The sequence below is a fragment of the Pocillopora damicornis genome, chromosome 1, assembly GCF_964200805.1.
Source record: "Pocillopora damicornis chromosome 1, jaPocDami1.2, whole genome shotgun sequence".
Classification (NCBI taxonomy): Eukaryota; Metazoa; Cnidaria; class Anthozoa; order Scleractinia; family Pocilloporidae; genus Pocillopora; species Pocillopora damicornis.
The window spans coordinates 37,283,810-37,302,625 of NC_142670.1; the positions used below are offsets into that span (position 1 = coordinate 37,283,810).

An 18,816-nucleotide genomic window follows, 5' to 3' on the forward strand; every position below is an offset into this window, starting at 1 on the left:
TTGGATATATAACCACCTGCTGGTGATTGACTGAAACATTGCCTGCTGATAGCAGTGCATATTTTTCTCCGTTGGTTGAGGGTTGTGCAAGGAAAGCAAGGATTTTACCAAACGCGGAAGGGAAGGGGCATTTGAAATTGGAAGACGCATTTGTGGAGAACCATCCATTTTTCAAATCTAGAAGAAAGTGTTACGAGGCAATTTAATTTTTAAGTAGGTCAATGAAACTTGCTCAGTCCATTTTAATAATCAACATGGAAATGGCTTGTTCTGCTATTTTTGGCCTGATGTGAAGCTGGACGAGACTCTCCGCGATACAGACCACAATTTTATTCGATCCAAAAAAAAGCAACAACAACAGCTGAAGCAAACTGCTACGAATACATCTTAAAGCAGTAACGGAAATGGGGATAGTAACTCTTAAGCTTGGTGGTTAATGAGAAAGATGATACCTTGGTGTCTTACGCCATTCAATTACCATGACTGCCATAATAATTGTTGTTATTAACGTTGTTACTATGGCTTACACCTCGTAGCATTTCATATATGCCTTGATTCAATCATAAAGATGGTGGAAGGACACTGTTTGTCTATTAGCCGAGGCGGTTCCAGAATGTACTAAACGTGGGGGTCGGGGGCATGCCTCCACCGGAACATTCTGAGATTTAGATCCTCGGAAAGGTGATATCCAGGTTTTTTGAGACGATGATTGTGGTTTGTTAATGCCATTGAAAACAATCTCTGTTTTGAGCTATATTAAACATATACTATGTCCATCAAACTCGTCAGAAACCGCACGTGTTGGAATGTTTTTTTTTTTTTTATTTCATAGCCTTGCCCTTTAAAATACATCACATACGACAGATATATTCACAGCGTCAGACTATTTGTACATTGCTGAGGATTTTAGGTAGTTGCGCGACTGAACATCAAGGTTGTGGGTCTTGATTCAACGACCAGTAGAGGACCACTGGCTTTGTTTCTTTCTGCAACTCAATGCAGTAAATTTTTAAATGTTATTTGGCTTTGTCAGGAAAATAAATTATTTATAGCGCGATTGTCCATGCCGCTAGGATAGATCAGATAACCCCACGCTCATGATTTTTAAAAGTGATTCTTTGGCATATGGGTTTTTTGTTTTCCAAAAACATTCAGGCGCAATTCCGAACATCTTTCATGTTAATTATCTAGTTTCTCTTCTTCCAAATAACCAGTTCTAACGGTAATTAACATCAAAAACGATAACATGTACTGGCTGTTTTCTAAAATATTAGCAGTTTATACCGATCGAATGAGGCAAGGTGTTCTTCTCTTTTAAGGAAAAATTAAAACAAGCAGAAAATACTATAGAGACGTAGCATTTGTGTGTTTTGTTGTTAATATCCGACGTCTTAACTGATTATCGTCGTAAAAGGTTCTTTGAAGGGAAAGTAAGTTTTCAAGATTAAACGGGCCGGCAAGGTCACCAGATATTTGCAATTAGTTGCCTTTAGGAAAAGTTGTATTTTCATTCTTTCAGTTAATTGCATTAAGTGCGCATGTCTCTTCATAAAACAAACAGACGAGGAGCGGAAGCTAGTAAGGAGAATTACTAATGAGATCTTTGGTCTTGGGAGTTAAAGGGTTAAGTCTTCTCGCGCGGATACTCTAGATCTAGTAGTTTTGCATACCAGAACTGAAATTTTCAATTAAAAAAAAATTATTTTTCGGAAGCATAAGCCAGCCGTTGACATGTCCATATTGGAAAACTCTGTTTCAGATCTTGAGAAGTTCCTTGCCATGAGGATCCCACCAAGTGAAATCTAATGCATTTTCTAAAACATATAAACAACCGTTAAAAAAGGAATAGATATCATGATTGTGGAGGCGGACAAGCCCCGAGTACTATAAAGATTTATTTTTGGTTCACATCGTGGTTGGTGAGAGGAACTTGCCAAAGTGTAAAGATATGGTATAATTATGAGGGCTAATTATTATTTGTTGTTACATATCATATATCAGTTGATGACCTGTCGTATATTTATACATACCTAGACTTAAATTTGTGTTTATTATTAAATTACCATATACAGTATGCCTTCGTTCACATAATTTTCAAGATTTTGAATTTAAATATCTTATATCTGAAACAGTCACACGACATTAAACCTACTTTCCTTTTCCATTTTGCATTTGTTAACTGACAACATCTAACTGACTTCCGAAAATCAACCAATAAGAGTTGGAAACTATCCACAGAAAGATATTTCTTATACTCTGTATAAGAACAATAGGAATGAGAAAATTCAGCAAAGGGATGAAACAAATTTTATCCCGGGATAAACAAATTCGTCGTCATGAATTCTTCAGCATTATGAGTGTATGTTCTTAAGATACTCCTCACTTAACGACTTGATTTCCTCCAAACTTACTGTCTCTTTAAATTTGTTGGGACAAAATATTTTTTAGCACTTTTCAAGAACATGCAACTTCGAAACAGATGCACGGAGAATCAAATTTTTTTTTTTCACCTCTTTTCCTTTTCTTTCCTCCTCATCTTATATTTTACCACTATTCTCAGAAATCATGATAGGACCCCGCTGTATTGTGATGAACAATTAATGTGTGTCTTGGGAACAATGTCAAACACTTCACCCAAAATTTTTCCCACCCCGAAACTCTCGAGGAAAGAAATAATCTTCACTGCATTCTGAAGTGGGTGAAAGAGAATGTCAGGGTGATACGAAGGAGATAGCAGCTTTTAGCATAACATAACCAAAAATGAACCGAAAAAATAGTTCATCTAAAATCTATGGATGCTATACTAGCACAAATATCGGGTTTACTATTTAACTAATGACATGATAATAATTTCACTACCTTCTTCTGCAGCAGCCCTGCAATGAAACCATGTGAACAAGAGAACAGACGCAAAAGCAAAGGGAAGCACCGTGAAAATGAAGCCTTGCCCTTTAAAATACATCACATACGGCTGAAATATATATAACGACAGACTATTCGTAGGCTGCTGAGGATTTTAGGTAGTTGCGCGACAGGACATCAAGGCTGTGAGTCTTAATTCAACGACCATTTAGAAGACCACTGCCTTCATTTGCTTCTGCAACGCAAAGCAGTAAATTTTGCTATTTTGCATGACTGTCCGTGCCGCTTAGGATAGATCAGATGACAACCCACGCTCATGATTCTGAAAGGTGATTCTTTGGCATATGGGTTTTTTCGCGACAAAAAATTCAGACGCAATTCCTAACATCTTTCATGTTAATTATCTGGTTTCTCTTCTTTCAAATAACCAGTTCTTGAGGTAGTTAACGCCAAAAAAGATTACATGAGCTTGTTATTTTCTAAAAAATATTACTTGTTTATGCCGATGGAACGAGGCAAGGTGTTCTTTTCCTTGAATGAAAAAATAAAACAAGCCTATAATAGCAGAAAATAGAGATCATCGCACCAAATGAACTCTAATACATTTTCTAATACATTTAAACAGTGGTTAAAAATGAAATAAATATTATAAATTGTGGAAGCTAACAAACCTTGAGCACTATTTCTGCAGTTATAAACAATAAGAGTCGATCAAGATTATAATATAATTTATGTATACGAAAACATTGAGCTAAGATTCATGTTGCATATCAAGCATAAGATTTATTTTTTGTTTACATCGTGGTTGGCTTATTCTAAATACTAGCAATATAGTTCTCAAATTACTTTTTGAAAAACAAGTAGATAACGCAGATATTGTACTCTTTCCACAATGCGCTACAAATAAGTAAGTACAATATTTATAAACGAATCAAAGAGGCACCATCTAAACTAATAGCTAGCTATATTCTATGTAAAAAAAAATAACTGAGACATGTTGTAGATAGCTGTCGAAAAAAATGTAAAATTTTCTTATTCAGCAAAATGACATTTAAATGTCTCGTCTTCGAAACAGAAATTGAATCATAAGCACGCCTTGGTACCTAGGTAAATTTTTGGTGTACCATGTTTCCCATACTTAGAACATTTTGCAAATGTTTATTCAAGTCTTTTCAGATATTGCGTTTCGCAAAAGTACCCCAAAAAACTAAAAAATTAAAAATATAAAAAAAGATTTTTTTTACCTTGTTGCTTTTATCTTTGTCAGTGGGAATAGTTGTGATTTAGTCCTAGTTTTTTTAGAGAGGATTCTCAGTAGTTATTAGAGATATTAAAAGGTAAATCCATTCACTTAGTAACACATCAGGGCCAACCCATCCTCCTGTTATAAAGTCGAATTTCCCAATAATTTTTTTTCTGTTAATTTTTTTTTGGATGTGACACGGGCGCACATAAAAATTCATTAAAAAATTCATTATTTATTTTCTTTCTTTCAGATTTTCAGGAAATGTTGCTGACATGTTAATAATGAGCTCCTCTAATGCCCTGCGAACACTTCGTCAAAGACTGACACATTTTTAGAAGTTCAGTGCTGTGGAATAGTCTATCTGTTTATCTGCGGCAAGCATGAATTCTCTACTCCATAGATCCAGCTGCAGAAATTCCGTGCGAGAAAATTTATAATCCATTTAACGCACTGCACCCATGGAAATCTGGGAACTTTTAAGTGTTAACTGTTATTCTTAGGAATGTTAACATTTATTCTGGCTACATTTTAATGAAGATTGTTTCCTGGATTTTGACTATTTCATCAATCCTAAATTTAAAGCATGGACTAAATGGAGTCATCGTATTTCTTTTTATATCCTTTGGGGATATTATGTATCTCAACGTTCATCAGTTTTGCGCAAAATTGTCAGTGGAAAAGGAGGAACTTGCAATTCCTAACGGATCCACAAATTCAATGAGTAAGACTGGGTTGGAGCGTCAGGGATGTAAGCATTGTAATCAAACTTATATTCCGTGTAAGTGTCAACGAAAGAAGCTTGGTCAGTGAAGTGAAGTACAGTAAACCCTTAGTATTATTTTCTTTTTTCCTTTCAGGTTCGATTACCCCTATTGTTTTGAAAAGCTACCGTCTGACGTCACCGAACCCCATTAGCGCAATTTGCATATGTATCCCATTATATTAACAGCATCTTATAGATGACATGGAATGCTATCTATTAAAGGTGAAAAATTTTCAAAATATTGCAACGTAACAAAAACGCAAGGGAGGGTTCAACCAGCCCCTCCCTCACCCCCCCCCCCTCCCCTGTATCACGGTAGGGGTATAAGTTTTATGTGCGTTTCACAATTAAACTCGGATAATACGCTGATAAAAAATGAGCAACATCATCCTTTTCAACGTTCTTCAGTTCTAAACTGGGCTTGGAAAAGAAAGATCTCTCAATTTTTAACGGATCCATAGGTTCAACGAGTAGGACTGGGATGGAGCTTTATTTTTTTCAGCATGATAACCAAAGTCATATTCAGTTTCACTATGACCTATTTCAACGAAAGAAGCGAATGTTACTTTCTGTGATCCCAATCCCGTAATCTGCACGTGCACAGCTACTTCCTCCTCCACCAATCATCATCACTGCTCCATCCCCAGCACCCCAGTCACACCAGAAGCCGATCTTGTTGGCGCTTTGGATGTTTCCATTGCAATCAGCCTGTTGAAACCCGTCTGTTGACTTGTACTGTCCGGCATATTGAACCGTACAACTTCCCAGACACTGATTACTGGCCCAAACTTTGCCACTTCTAAAGTCGCCGTAACTTGTGATTTTAGAACGGAATGTTTGTCCGTCCAAACGGTTACCTATAGTCTGTTACAGAGGGGTGTGGCTGGGGTCATCACTGCGTGTGATCTTTAATTCGCTTCCTCTGACCAACCAAAATGCTGGTGAGATCAAATCAGAGTTTTCCAGTGGCATGTTAATGGTCATACCACCAATGGCCAGTATCAGCCATCCAGTTCTTGACGTCATTATTTGAAAAGCGGGCAACAAGAGTCCAGCCTCTACCGTCTGTTGTCAATTCACAGTAGACCTACAGTATTAAGAAAAAGAAAAAAAAAAACAGTGATTAACTGATACCAAACCATGAAAAAAAATGCATTGTTTCATGTCTTGAATATATATTTTTAACAATTCAAATATTTTGTTAGTAGAATAATAAAAAAGATGGTAAGTTTTGAGCTCGGTAAAGAAATAGAGAAAGATGTTTTTCCCTCTTTCCATGAGCGTGGGAAAAAGAAAATTCTGAGTCCCCATGAGGAATCGAACCTCAAACCTTCGGATTCCACGCTCCGATGCTAACGAAGTTAATAAATGATAAGCGTTCTGCATACTTCTAGGGTCAGCAATGTCTTAAGCGTCATGTTTTCTAACATGTCATTGAACTTTGTAATGGGCCTTACTCACCGTAGAGTCTCTGTGGCTCTCTGTCTCTTTACATCATAGTTCTTACCTGGAAGTTTCCAGCTGTTGCGTAAATACAGCCTTGGACCGTTATTTTAGCTGGAGTTTAACTTTTCTAATCAAGGTTGCTTGATATTTAGAGGAAGAATATATTTTACATTTTGCTTCTGTTTACACTTACAGGAAAGGGTACTTGAGTGTTTCCAGCTCGTAAGTAGTACATCCCGTCAGCTTTGCGAGAGGGTCCACGCTGAATTAGGTCACAAGAACTATCTACAGGCGGAGCATAAAATTTCAAGAACTTTGAAGTCAAACTGTATAAACACATTTGAACATAGCTTGAGTTTTTTATTAAAAGTAAAAGAATTTGCTTACCATTCTAAGACTTTTGTCAAACATTTTCCTGTCCAGTTTATCATAAACAACATGGGGAAGAAATGTGTTTTGGATGTACAGTTGAAAAGTACTCGAAGTAATAATTGTTATAATACCAGTTAATTTCGTAGCAATCACCGTGGTTGTTGTTTCCGATAACCCAAAGCTGTTTGTGGCTCGACAGATGTAGTCTTCTTCACCATGTGCTTTTGTTGTATTTACCGCGAGACATCCGTCTTCCTGGAAAAACGGAGAGAACAAAGTGGATCTTTGATGCCTAGACCATTCAACTTAGGAACGAGGGGAGCCTGTGGCCATGCAGCAGAGGCTTACAGTCGTTCCTTGTTGTACAACGACCTTCGGCGGGGGTTTCTTTGTAAACTGTGGTAGCTCTAAAAACAAAAAGGTCATCAAGTTAACCAAAAAATAAAGAGACCATGAATTATCTCAGATATATGCAGTTTGATTACGTTTTTAAAGATCGAAAATTTTGTCGAGCGCAGTTTATCAAGGTGAAGAAAGAGCAAGAGGGAAAAGTACATGTCTTTGGGGCAAAAAGGATTACACTCGATATTGCCATAATTTCATTTTATTTCAGTCAGCCTATAGTAGATGATGAAACCATGATAAAAATGAAATACAAATTAATATAATTAAAAAGTAATGTTTTTGTCGTAAGGGCCAGATTGGGCAGAAGTATTCGATTTAGGCATTTTTACATGCCCTTCAGTTTTATTCTTTGTCTTGCGCGTTGGGAAAAGTGACTCAGGTTATGAAACGTGAATTGAGAGTAACAGACGCTGACTACCTCAATTTCGAATGCAAGATTGGAAAGCCCTTAAAGTTAAAGATCCTACCTTTTACGAGCAACTTGCCCGCGATTCTGAAAATTCCTAAGCCAGTGTGAGCTGTACACATATACGACCCCAATGTGACCTTTGAACGCTGTTGATTCGTAGCATACCATCTTCCACAGAAGCATCAGATAGATTACCTCCAAGCTTACGCCATGCTATTTTAAAAGACGTCTGGCCTTGAACCCAACAGAAGAATGCTGCTGTCTAATTGATAAAGACTTCCTGAGATACTGGATACACACTGATCTTCGGTGGAACAACGCACTCTCCCTTTGGTCCCTGAATACCAACCAATCCTCTGAGGCCTTTGTTCCCTTTTAAGCCAATATATCATTCTTGTCCTTGACGACCCTTCGTTCCAGTCTCTCCTCTAATTCCAGGAGCTCCAATGGACCCTTTGTCGCCTTTATCGCCCTTTACTCCTTGAGGTCCTACAGGTCCTCTTTTGCCGCCCACGCCTGGAGTTCCAGTGGGCCCCGATGTGCCTGGTGGTCCTTCCTTTCCAGAGGCCCCTTTCTCTCCCTTATATCCAGGATACCCATGGGCTCCTGGCGGTCCTGGGGGTCCTGCCTGGCATATTCTGTCCGATGATTTACAAACTTTACTGAACTTGTTATTTATTTCTTCGCGGATTTGTTGTTAAGTTATTGTTCCTGCAGTTGGACGCTGAACAATATTTCTTTTCTTTCTTTCATAATGATTCACTAGATGTTTTCTCAGTACACTTTTAAAATCTGATGTCAAACAAGTGGAAAAAAAATTGTCAAGGGTTTCAAATACTATTAGGAAAAAAAAATTGTCATCCTAGAGTGCTGGAGCTTCTCTTTTATGTTAAAATTCTGCATCGAAAATTATCGTTTTTGATGCGAAAAGACCATTTGGTAAGTCACAATGAGCAGATCTCTTAGATGCCAGTCATTTTTCATCACCTGGGAAGGGCGGGGGTCGGGGATTTTTGTGAAGATCGTGTGGTCTTCTTCGGAAACAGGAGTAACGATCAGTGGTCACTAACGGAGTGAAAATTGACTCCCAATAAGGGGGATAGTTAGAATACTAAAGAGCCCAATAAATTTTATTGTGGCACAGCCAAAATCCTACGACCTTCCCCCTTCTGCGTCAGGCACAAAATTCATGCTCCTTAAATCCAGAAGCAGCAATTTCGTGAGAGAAAATCTACAACATATCCAATGCACTGCAGTCATGGAAATCAGGGAACGTTTAAGTATTAACTGTGATTCTTAAGAATGCTAGAATTTGTTCTAGTTACAGTTTGTTGAAGATTATTCACTGGATTTTGACTATTTTATCAATCTTGGTTTGATATTGTTTGATATTGTGTATCCCAACGTCCATCAGTTTTGCGCAAAAATATCAGCGGAAAAGTAGGAACTTGTAATTCCTAACAGATCCACAAATTAAACGAGTAAGACTGGGGGTTGGGGGTCCAAGCGTCATTACCAAAGTCATTTTCATTTTCCAAATCAACGAAAGAAGCAGCGCCACCTTCTGTGATCCCAATTCCATGATCAGCACGTGCACAGCCTCTCCCTCCCCCACCAATCATCATCACTGCTCCATCCCCAGCACTCCCGTCACACCAGAAGCCGATCTTGTAAGCGCTTTGGATGTCTCCACCGCACTCAGCCTGTTGAAACCCGTCTGTTGACTTGTACTGTCCGCCAAATTGAACCGGACAACTTCCCAGACACTGATCACTGGCCCAGACCGTGCCATTTCTAAAGTCGCCATAACTTGTGATTTTAGATCGAAATGTTTGTCCACCCAAACAGTTACCTGTGGTCTGTAACAGAGGGATGTGGCTGGGGTCGTCACTGCGCGTGATTTTTAATTCTCTGCCGCTGACCGACCAAAAGGCTGTTGAAATCATATCGTCGTTCTTTGAAGAGTTGTTTGTCGCTCCAATGGCAATTTGTTGGTCATACCACCATCTACCATCGTCACGCATCCAATTCTTGCCATCGCTGTTTGAGAATCGAGCGATAAGAGTCCAGCCTGCATTGAAAGAACAGTTCTCATCTTTTCAGGTTTTTGTTAATAGTGCATGGACATTTTAATTTTATGTCTACGTCTTTCTGGCATATGATGGGAAATTGTAGAGGATAGTTCTGTATTCTTTTTCTAGCTTGAAACAAACTGTGCAATGATCTCACACTTCTTCTGTTTTTCTTAGTAGTGATAAATAAAAGAAAAAAAAATTTCTCTGTCGATCATAATGGAAAGATATCAACCGTTAGCCGTAGATTAAGACACTTTTTCCAGGCCAACTTTTGAACCAGAGGTAGATCAATATAAATACGAGGATTGAGGACACCGATAGCAATTTTCAGAGCCCCGCTTTCTAGTTTCCTAGAAGAAAAAAAAAGGGGGGTGGGTGGGGCACTTCCTCGGTTTTACCATCGGATATCCACAATGGGCCAGAAAGTTGAAAAATGTGAAGTAGATAATAAATCTTAGCTGTTGCAAAACAATAATCCTTTATTTTATAAACCGTACATTTTCTGTTACTTTATCTTCTCGCTCCTTTTCAAATGAGTCCTTGAAAGCTTTACACCGGAAGCCAGAAGCTTTCGACATGAAAATTTTGTTTTGATCAGTGAGCTCAAGCCTATTTCAAAAATATGAAGTTTTTGAAATTCGTAGAGAGGAATTAGCTATAGCCTAACTATTAAACTGACTCTAAGAAGTGTGACCAACAAATAACAAACAGGGTTTACCTCTATATACACATGCTTGTCCATTTCCATAAAATCCACATTTACAGGAACATGTGTAAGAGCCATAAGAGTTCTGGCAGGTTGCATTGACGTCACAGGGCCAGATGGAAGCAATGCACTCGTCAATATCTGAACATGAAAAGAAATTAACTCGGAAGTGAATTAACGGCACAATTTGGAAATATTCGATAACATCAAGAAAGCGGTAGACAACTAAGCTTTGAGTCATTCTCAGAGAATTACACCTTCAGTTAAGTTTGAAGCAGTTTTGTAAATGTACACTAAATTGTATCTCACCCGTTTCACAATGTTTCCCTGTGTATCCTTTCGCGCAAACGCACACGTAACTGTTCTTCTCGTACTGTGCCATACATTTCCCATTGTTCTGACAAGGCCGTTTAAAACATGTAGGCTAAAGAAAACTTATAACAATGAGAAAGAAACGAGAAGATGTGGCATTCGGTCGACCAACACAAGTCGCCAATCATTCTATATTTTCTATTTTTACAAATAGAGTCAGTATCTTTAAGGAAACTTTCCCCGCTAATAATAAAATTTCTTTGTAAGTCTTTCGGTCAGATAACCTCTCTACCTACTTCTGGAATTAATCACAGTGTCCTCCTTCCACTAAGAAGAAACTTCAAAAGAAAAACACATGGCCTTAATTATACCGATGCCAGATTGAACCAGTTAGCGTTTAGGCGTATTATTAAAAAAAATAATAAAAAAACCGCTATAAGCAGTTGTCTGTAATTGCTCTCCTTTCCTTTCACAAAAAGAGAGTGAAATTTTTTTTCATTTCCAACTTACTGCGATGCTATAGTGATGGTGCCTCTGACTTGGGACAAGCTTGTCTGAGTTGTTGTACAGATCCGATAGAAGTAATTCACACAGAACTTTGCCATGGATATCGTGAAATGCAGCCAGGTTAAACGAAAAACACGACGGAATGTTGACACAAGCAAATCCACACTCGCTGCCCTTTCCAACATAATCCGAGCCAATAGCAGTGACGTTGAGGTAGGAAAACTTGTGGGCCTTAAATTTGGCATAAGCTATCCCTTCACCTGTACCTCGGCTAAGAGGTTTACCCCGCACATCGACGACTTTTGTTTCTAAAAATGAAGAAAGGAATGATAAATGATTACTTAACCTTTAACTCCCACAATCTTATTAGTAATTCTTCGTACTGTTTGCCATACAGTTCTTATGATGTTAGTTTGGAGAATTTGGTATTGGATCAATCTGTAATCCCCTAATCGATATTTTTCTTTATTCTCATCACTTTTCTGCTTGACATCGCATTGATATTGTAAAGAGAAATTCTGTCTTGGTCACATGCACATGGAAGTTAAAGGGTTAAAGTATTTTGCTCATGCACGATATTTAATCAGGAGTCAGTCTTAAACGCTTTACGTGCCATGAGAAGCATGCTGTAGAAAAATTATTTCACGAGTACGTGAAAATAGTTCCTCAAAAGTCCAAACTGCATTTCAAAGTCGAAGTTATATGCTATCTTTCCCTCGTCACCGAAATTTGATCAGTTCCCTGACATTTGAATTAGGCAATTTTATAACAAATTGAAATGAACTTGCCAAAGTGTAAAACGATGTGGTAAAATTCTAAGGGCTAATTATTATTTGTTTGGTAAAAGATCAGATATCAATTGAAAACCTGTCGTAAATCTATGTATACCTAGACTGAAATTTTTCTGTATCATTTCAGTGCCGCTCTCGCTAAGAGCGGTCGTTTCGACTTCCCGTCAATTAAAAAAAAAGTTTCGTTTATTTTTTGCCCATGAATAGGGTTTAGGACACATGTAATGAAAAAATAGTTTAGTTCTTCTGAAATTCTCTTTTTTGCGTCATCACATGCAAAAATGATTTTTGATCGGAGGAGAAGGGTGTCTTCGGATCACGCTGGTGTGAAAGATATTTCAGCTGAAGTTTCCATATTAATTTTTTGTCTGTGAACTAACTGAAATTTACACTTTCGATCGCTGTCCACACGGGTGGTCTAGCCATGAATTTGAATTAAATAATTTTATAACAAATTGAAAGGAACTTGCCAATTTTGATCTTCTCCACACTGTGCGTAGTTTATGACCTGTGTTTCAAAGAAAATTATCGAGAAGGCGCCTTCCGATCACTTTCGTTTACTTTGTAAGCCACGCAAGCGCGCAAGTGTTACGACCGATCACGTTTACGCAATGCTTTCGGTCAATTTTCTTGATGAGCATAGACAGGATGCCTACTCTTGTTGAAAAGTCTGAATTATTGATCAGTCTGAAGTATATTAACATTTTTAATCAGGAGTCAGTCTAAAACGCTTTACGTACCATGAGAAGCCTGCGGTAGAAAAACTGTTTCACTAGTACATGGAAATGGTTCCTTAAAAGTTCGAGGAGTCCAAACTGCGTTTTAAAGTGGAAGTTGTAAGTGTTTTTCACCAGGCCACTGAAATTTCATTAGTTCCCTGGTATTTGAATGAAGCGATTTTATAGCAAATTGAAATGAACTTGCCAAAGTGTAAAACAAATGGTAAAATTCTAAGGGCTAAATATCATTTTTTTGTCGTAAATTTATGTACACCTAGACTGAAATTTGTTTATATTATTTGATTAGCATATACAGGAGGTCTTCTCTTGTTGAAAACTTTGAATTATTGATTAGTAAGAGGTGTATTAATATTTTTAATCAGTATTCAGTCTAAAACGCTTTACGTACCATGAGAAGTATGCAGTAAAATAGATATTTTCACTAGTGCATGGAAATAGTTCCTTGAAAGTTCAGGGAGTCCAAACTGCATTTTGAAGTGGAAGTTATATGCTACCTTCATCAGACCACCGTGATCAGTTTCCCGGCATTTGAATTAAACAATTTTATAACAAACTCTAAAGAACTTGCATAAGCGTAAAACGATATGTTAAAATTCTAAAGGCTTTTTATTATTTGTTGTAACATATCACATATCAATTGATAACCTGCTGTTTAGTTATATATATTTAGACTGAAATTCGTCTTGCACATACAGGAAGCCTCACTGAAAACTTTGAATTATTGATCAGTAAGAAGTATATTAATTTTTTATCTCCTTCACATAGTTTTTAGGTGTTTAAATTTCGATATCTTATCAAAGTATCTAAAACAGTCGAATTATATTACACCAAAGTAGTTTAGTGTTATTGATTGATTTCAAAACGTAAATTGGCCACCGTAAAGAGTTTAGAGGCTGACGTTTCGAGCGTTAGCTCTTTTTCAGCGCCCCTTGTCCATCGCTCTGAAGAAGGGCTGACGCTCGAAACGGCAGTCTTTAAACTCTTTACGGTGGCCAATTTACGTTTCCAACTCAGTTGATAACACTAAATTTCCCTGTTACACTCTCTCACCGACGCAGCACCACAGTTTCTTTAGAGAATTACCTCCTTTATATTATACCAAGCCTGTTTTTCTCTGCTATCTTGCATTTGTAAACTGACAAAATCTAACATCATACGTGACTTCCGAAAATAAACCAGTTAGAGCTGGCTAGCTTTCACGAAAAGATATTTCTTATACTCTTTATGAGAACAATAACAATAAGAAAATTCAGTAAAGGGATCGATGAAACAGATTTATCGTCATGGATTCTTCAACATTATGAGTGTTCATAAGATGCTCCTTTCTTTCAGTAGAAGTTGATTTCTTTCAAACTTATTGTTGCTTTGTCGGGACGAAACAGTTGTAGCACTTTTCAAGAACATGCAACTTTGAATCAAATGTATGGATAATCAAAATTTTCACTCATGCTCCTCTACTCCTTTTTTTCCTTTTCTTTCTTCCTCCTCTTATATTTTTCTGTTATTCTCAGAAACATCATCTATATCAATGCTCTCTCCATAAAGTTGTTAACCATCTCATGATAGGACTCTGCTGTATTGTGATGAACAGTTAATGTGTGTTTTGGTAACAATTTTAAGCATTACCAAAAATGAACCGAAAATATAGTTCATCTAAAAGCTTTGAATGCTATTCCAGCAAAAATATCCAGTTTACTATATAACTAGTAACATGATAATAATTATATCACCTTCGTCTGCAACAACCCGGCAATGAAACCATGATGAGAATAGAAAAGACGCAAAACCAAAGGGAAGCATCGTGAAAATGAGGCCTTGTTCTTTAAAATACATCGCATACGACTGAAATATATACAGCGACAGAATATTTGCACACTGCTGAGGATTTTAGGATGTTGCGCGACTGGACATCAAGGTTGTGGGTCCTAATTCGACGACTATTAGAGGACCACCGCCCTCGTTTGTTTCTGCAGCGCAAAGCAATAAATTTTTAAAGCTATTTGGCGTTTCTAGTGAAATAAATTATTTATAGCGTGATTGTCTATGCCGCTTAGGATAGATCAGATATCCCCACGCTCATGATTTTGAAAGGTGATTTGTTAACTTTGTTTCTGTGACGCAGAGCAGTAAATTTTTAATGTTATTTGGCTTTTTTAGCATAACAAATTATTTAAAGCATGGTTGTCCATGCCGCTTAGGATGGATCAGTTAACAACCCACGCTAATGATTTTGAAAGGTGATTGTTCAGCATGTTTTTTTTCCCCGAGAAACATTCAGGCGCAATTCCGAACATCTTTCTTGTTAAGTTCCACTCTCGCTAATAGCAGTCTTCTCGACTTCCCGTCGGGCCAAAAATGTTTCTCATATTTTTTGCTCCAGAACAGAGTTTAGGACATTTATTTAAAAAGTTGTTTAGTTGTTCTCCAATTCTCTTCCTCTACGTCGCCACAAGCCAAAAATGATTTTTGGTTAGACTACCCCTGTGGACAGCGATCGGAAGCGTAAATTTCACAGATTTTGTCCAGCGCGCAGCGACTGTAATAATATAGCTCACGGAATTCTGTCTTGCTACAATTTACAAGATGTATTCAGTTAGTTCAAAGACAAAATATGGAAACTTCAGAGGAGACCGACCTTAATTTGCATATAAAAAACTTACCATTTTGTACTGGAGAATTCTCAAAATACAGGCGTTAATCGGGCTAAAAAAGCATATCAGTGCATAGTTTTTAAACCAACAAAGTCACCGATTGCCTCAAACCCGCGGGTATATCTGTAGCTTCCATCCACCAATATCTTAAAAACAACGCAAATCCATGTACTTACTCACCTACGATCATGTCAAAGACATTTGCATAATTCTGAACATTGACCAAGATCTCCTTTTGACCGTTCAAAATTTGTTTTTTTATCTTCTACGTTGAGGATTTTAGGTTTTGATAACAATTGAATGGAGAATGGATGCCGAGTTGTCCTCGAACGTTGCGTAAGCGTGATCAGTCGTAACGCTTGCACGCTTGCGTGACTTACAAAGCAAACAGAGGTGATCAGAAGGCGCCTCCTCGATAATTTTCGTTGAAATATCAGGTCATGAACTACGCACAGTGTGGAGAAGATCGAAATTAAAGCATAAAATTTGGCACACCGGTCATTACAGACATATTGCGTTGCTTAAAAGGACACATAAACACGTTAAAATTGTATATAAACTCTGAAGGAGTTCTGGCAGTTTCTTCCAAGTTTAGCACACTTAACGCAATGGACGAGCCCTCCTTTCAGCCAATCTGTTTTCATCATTAATGGTTTTACGCTGTTATGGACCACAACGGTTTTGAGCGACAAACCCAAAACTTCCTTGCGAGCATCTAAATCTACTGGATAAACACAGCTTAATGTATTGCGTGACGTGCTGTGCAAATTTTTCGCTTGTCATATGACCTGTTCCGCGGGTTCTTAAAGTGAAACCGAAATTAGTTAATGTAACGAATTAGAATCGAAAGTCATTATAGTGGACTGATGAATTTTACATTTTCAAAGTGAAATACAGTAAACCCTTAGCCTAATTTTCTATTTTCCAGCCAAGTTCGATAGCTTCTGTTGGCTTGAATACCCCCAAAACATATCAAACCCATGGGGTATAAATAGTCTTAACATGAATGTAGTGACCACGCCCACTTCAACATCCCACTCGAATGTTTTAATTTAATTTTCGAATGTTTTACCATCGTGCGGATTCTCTACGGAAAAAGCATTCAATGTACCTCTGAAATATTAAACTATAAAATTGTGGCTTTCTATTTCGCTAATTTTCTAACTTGAAGGTAAAGTTTTTCCCTCGTCATTTTTACCTTTTCTCCGAGCGGTTGCGTGAAATTAACAAGGCGTTTTTGATCAAAACACGACCGAGCGAAGGGTCTCGGGCGATATCTCTTTTACGCAGGCGCAAACTAAAAATGTACCGTCAGAATCAAAAAGAGGAACAAATTTCCTTTGTTTTGATATGTAAAGTGTCGAACAAAAAGCAGATTTACGCTCGTCAAATGGCGTTTCAAAACAGCTTTATTTCCTCCTTTTGATTTTTCCTATTTTGTAAGCGTGAAAGCAGTAGGAGAGGGATCGAGAAACTCAGAATGCGCTTCGAGAATTAATCTGCCATCGTTTATTTACAAGATGAACAGGTAAGATTTGTGAGGTTCGTTGAAATATGAAGTCTAAATAAATGCCCCTTTTAAGCTTGTTTGCTGGATTTTTCGTAAACTTCCCTGATTAATTTTTCGTTTCAGCTTACTGATCTATACTATTTCAAAGCAATGTAAAGACGAAGACGGAGAACCATGAGTCGTTCCTTTCAACAATCGTAAACAAAGTGTTTGAGCAATCAGATATACGAGGTGTAATAGTCAATAGCCGCATATCAGAAGTCTTCAGAAAGAAAGTATTCTGTCTTCAGAAAGCTGTCAAGAAAGTTAGTAATCGTAGAGGAAGGCAACTAAATGCACTTCTTAGCAAGTTGGAAACGGGTCCTCGGTATCGATTTAATATCATATCAATCTCAATATCATACAGTTTTATATCTTTCTTCCGTGGATTCGCCTTTCTAACGAGGGTGTATATTGAGTGTTCATTGCAAAATCGCTTTGTTTTTTTCATTTCCCTCTTTGGCCTGTCCGCTATTTTGAAAATTCGTAACGGAGAGCATGCGCATTAGGGGTTACGTGGTTGCGTACACCTGGAACCGAGAAAAACAAATGTTCGTCGCACTGGGGAAAGAGTTTGATATGTATAGTAAAAAAAACGAATAATCTAAAACAATGTGCCATGTCAGATGACGTCACCGAATCCAAGCAGTTCAATTTGCATATGCATCCCATAATATTAACAGCATCTTAGAGACGACACAAAAGGCTATCTATTAAAGGTAAAAAAATTTTCAAAATATTGCAACTTAACGAAAACACAAAGGGGTTCCAACCGACCCCCCACTCACTCTCTTGTACAACGATGGAGGTATAAGTTTTTATGTACGTTTGACAACGAAAATGGATAATAATGTGACAAGAAATGAGCAACATCACCCTATTCAACGTTCTTCAGTTCTAAACTAGTTCGAAAAAGAAAGATGTTAATAATTTCTAACGGATCCATAAATTCAACAAGTAGGACTGGGATGGAGCTTTCTTTGTTTGAGCATCATAGAATCCCATGATCAGCACGGGTACAGCTCCTTCTTCCTCCACCGATCATCATCACTGATCCATCCCCAGCACTCCAGTCACACCAGAAGCCGATCTTGTTGGCGCTTTTGATGTTTACATTGCACTCAGCCTTTTGAAACTCGTCAGTTGACTTGTGCTGTCCACCATATTGAACCATACAACTTCCCAGACACTGATCAGTTGCCTAAGGCTTGCCATCTTTAAAGTCGCCATAACTTGTAATTTTAGATCGGAATATTTGTCCACCCAAACAGTTACCTGTGGTCTGTAAAAGAGGTGTGGCATAGGTCGCCCCTGCGCGTGATTTTAAATTCACTTCTCTGACCAACCAAAATGCTGGTGAGATCATGTCAGAGTTTATAAAGGGACTCTCTGTCTTTCCAGTGGCAACTTGAACGGTCCTACCACCAATGGCCAGTATCAGTTATCCGGTTCTTGACGTCATTATTTGAAAAGCGGGCAATGAGAGTCCAGCCTCTACCGTCTGTTGACAGTTCGCAGTAGACCTAAAAAAAAAATGCATTGTTTCATGTCTTGAAAAGATATTTTTAACAATTCAAATTGTCAGTAGAATAATGAAAAATATGATAAATTTTAGTTCGGTAAAGAAATAGAGAAATATGTTTTTTTCTTCTTGTCACGAACGTGGGACAAGGAAAAATTCTGAGTCCCTATGGGGAATCGTACCTCACACCTTCGGATTCCGCGCTCGGATGCTCTTCCACTGAGCCGCAGAGACTCTATGGTGAGTAAGGCCCATTATGAAGGTCATATGACAAGCGTCTTGCATACTGCTAGGGTCAGCAACATCTTTAGCGTCATGTTTTGTAACACGTCATTGAACCTTGCAATGGGCTTCGCTCGCCATAGAGCCTCTGTTGTTCTTTGTTTCTTTGTATCATAGATCTAGTCTGGAAGTTTCCAGTTGTCGCGTGAATACAGCCTTGATCCGTTACTTTAGTTGG

The 18,816-nt window shown here is 37.9% G+C and overlaps 1 protein-coding gene and 3 pseudogenes across 1 annotated transcript; all 4 read right to left on the reverse strand.

Annotated features, from left to right (window-relative positions):
- Nucleotides 1-5,231: 5,231 nt before the first annotated feature.
- Nucleotides 5,232-5,895, reverse strand: LOC149053641 (uncharacterized; annotated as a pseudogene).
- Nucleotides 5,896-6,483: 588 nt separating this feature from the next.
- Nucleotides 6,484-8,763, reverse strand: LOC149053642 (roundabout homolog 2-like; annotated as a pseudogene).
- Nucleotides 8,764-8,871: 108 nt separating this feature from the next.
- LOC113683893 (uncharacterized) lies at nucleotides 8,872-11,728 on the reverse strand. Its single transcript, XM_089183490.1, has 5 exons — nucleotides 11,713-11,728; nucleotides 11,107-11,411; nucleotides 10,594-10,708; nucleotides 10,297-10,425; nucleotides 8,872-9,574 (listed from the first exon to the last, which is right to left on the reverse strand). Exons 1-5 carry the CDS (start codon nucleotides 11,726-11,728, stop codon nucleotides 8,961-8,963), a joined length of 1,179 nt encoding a protein of 392 aa, XP_089039616.1. The 3' UTR covers nucleotides 8,872-8,960.
- A 5,959-nt stretch (nucleotides 11,729-17,687) lies between these two features.
- Nucleotides 17,688-18,611, reverse strand: LOC113671466 (uncharacterized; annotated as a pseudogene).
- Nucleotides 18,612-18,816: the final 205 nt, after the last annotated feature.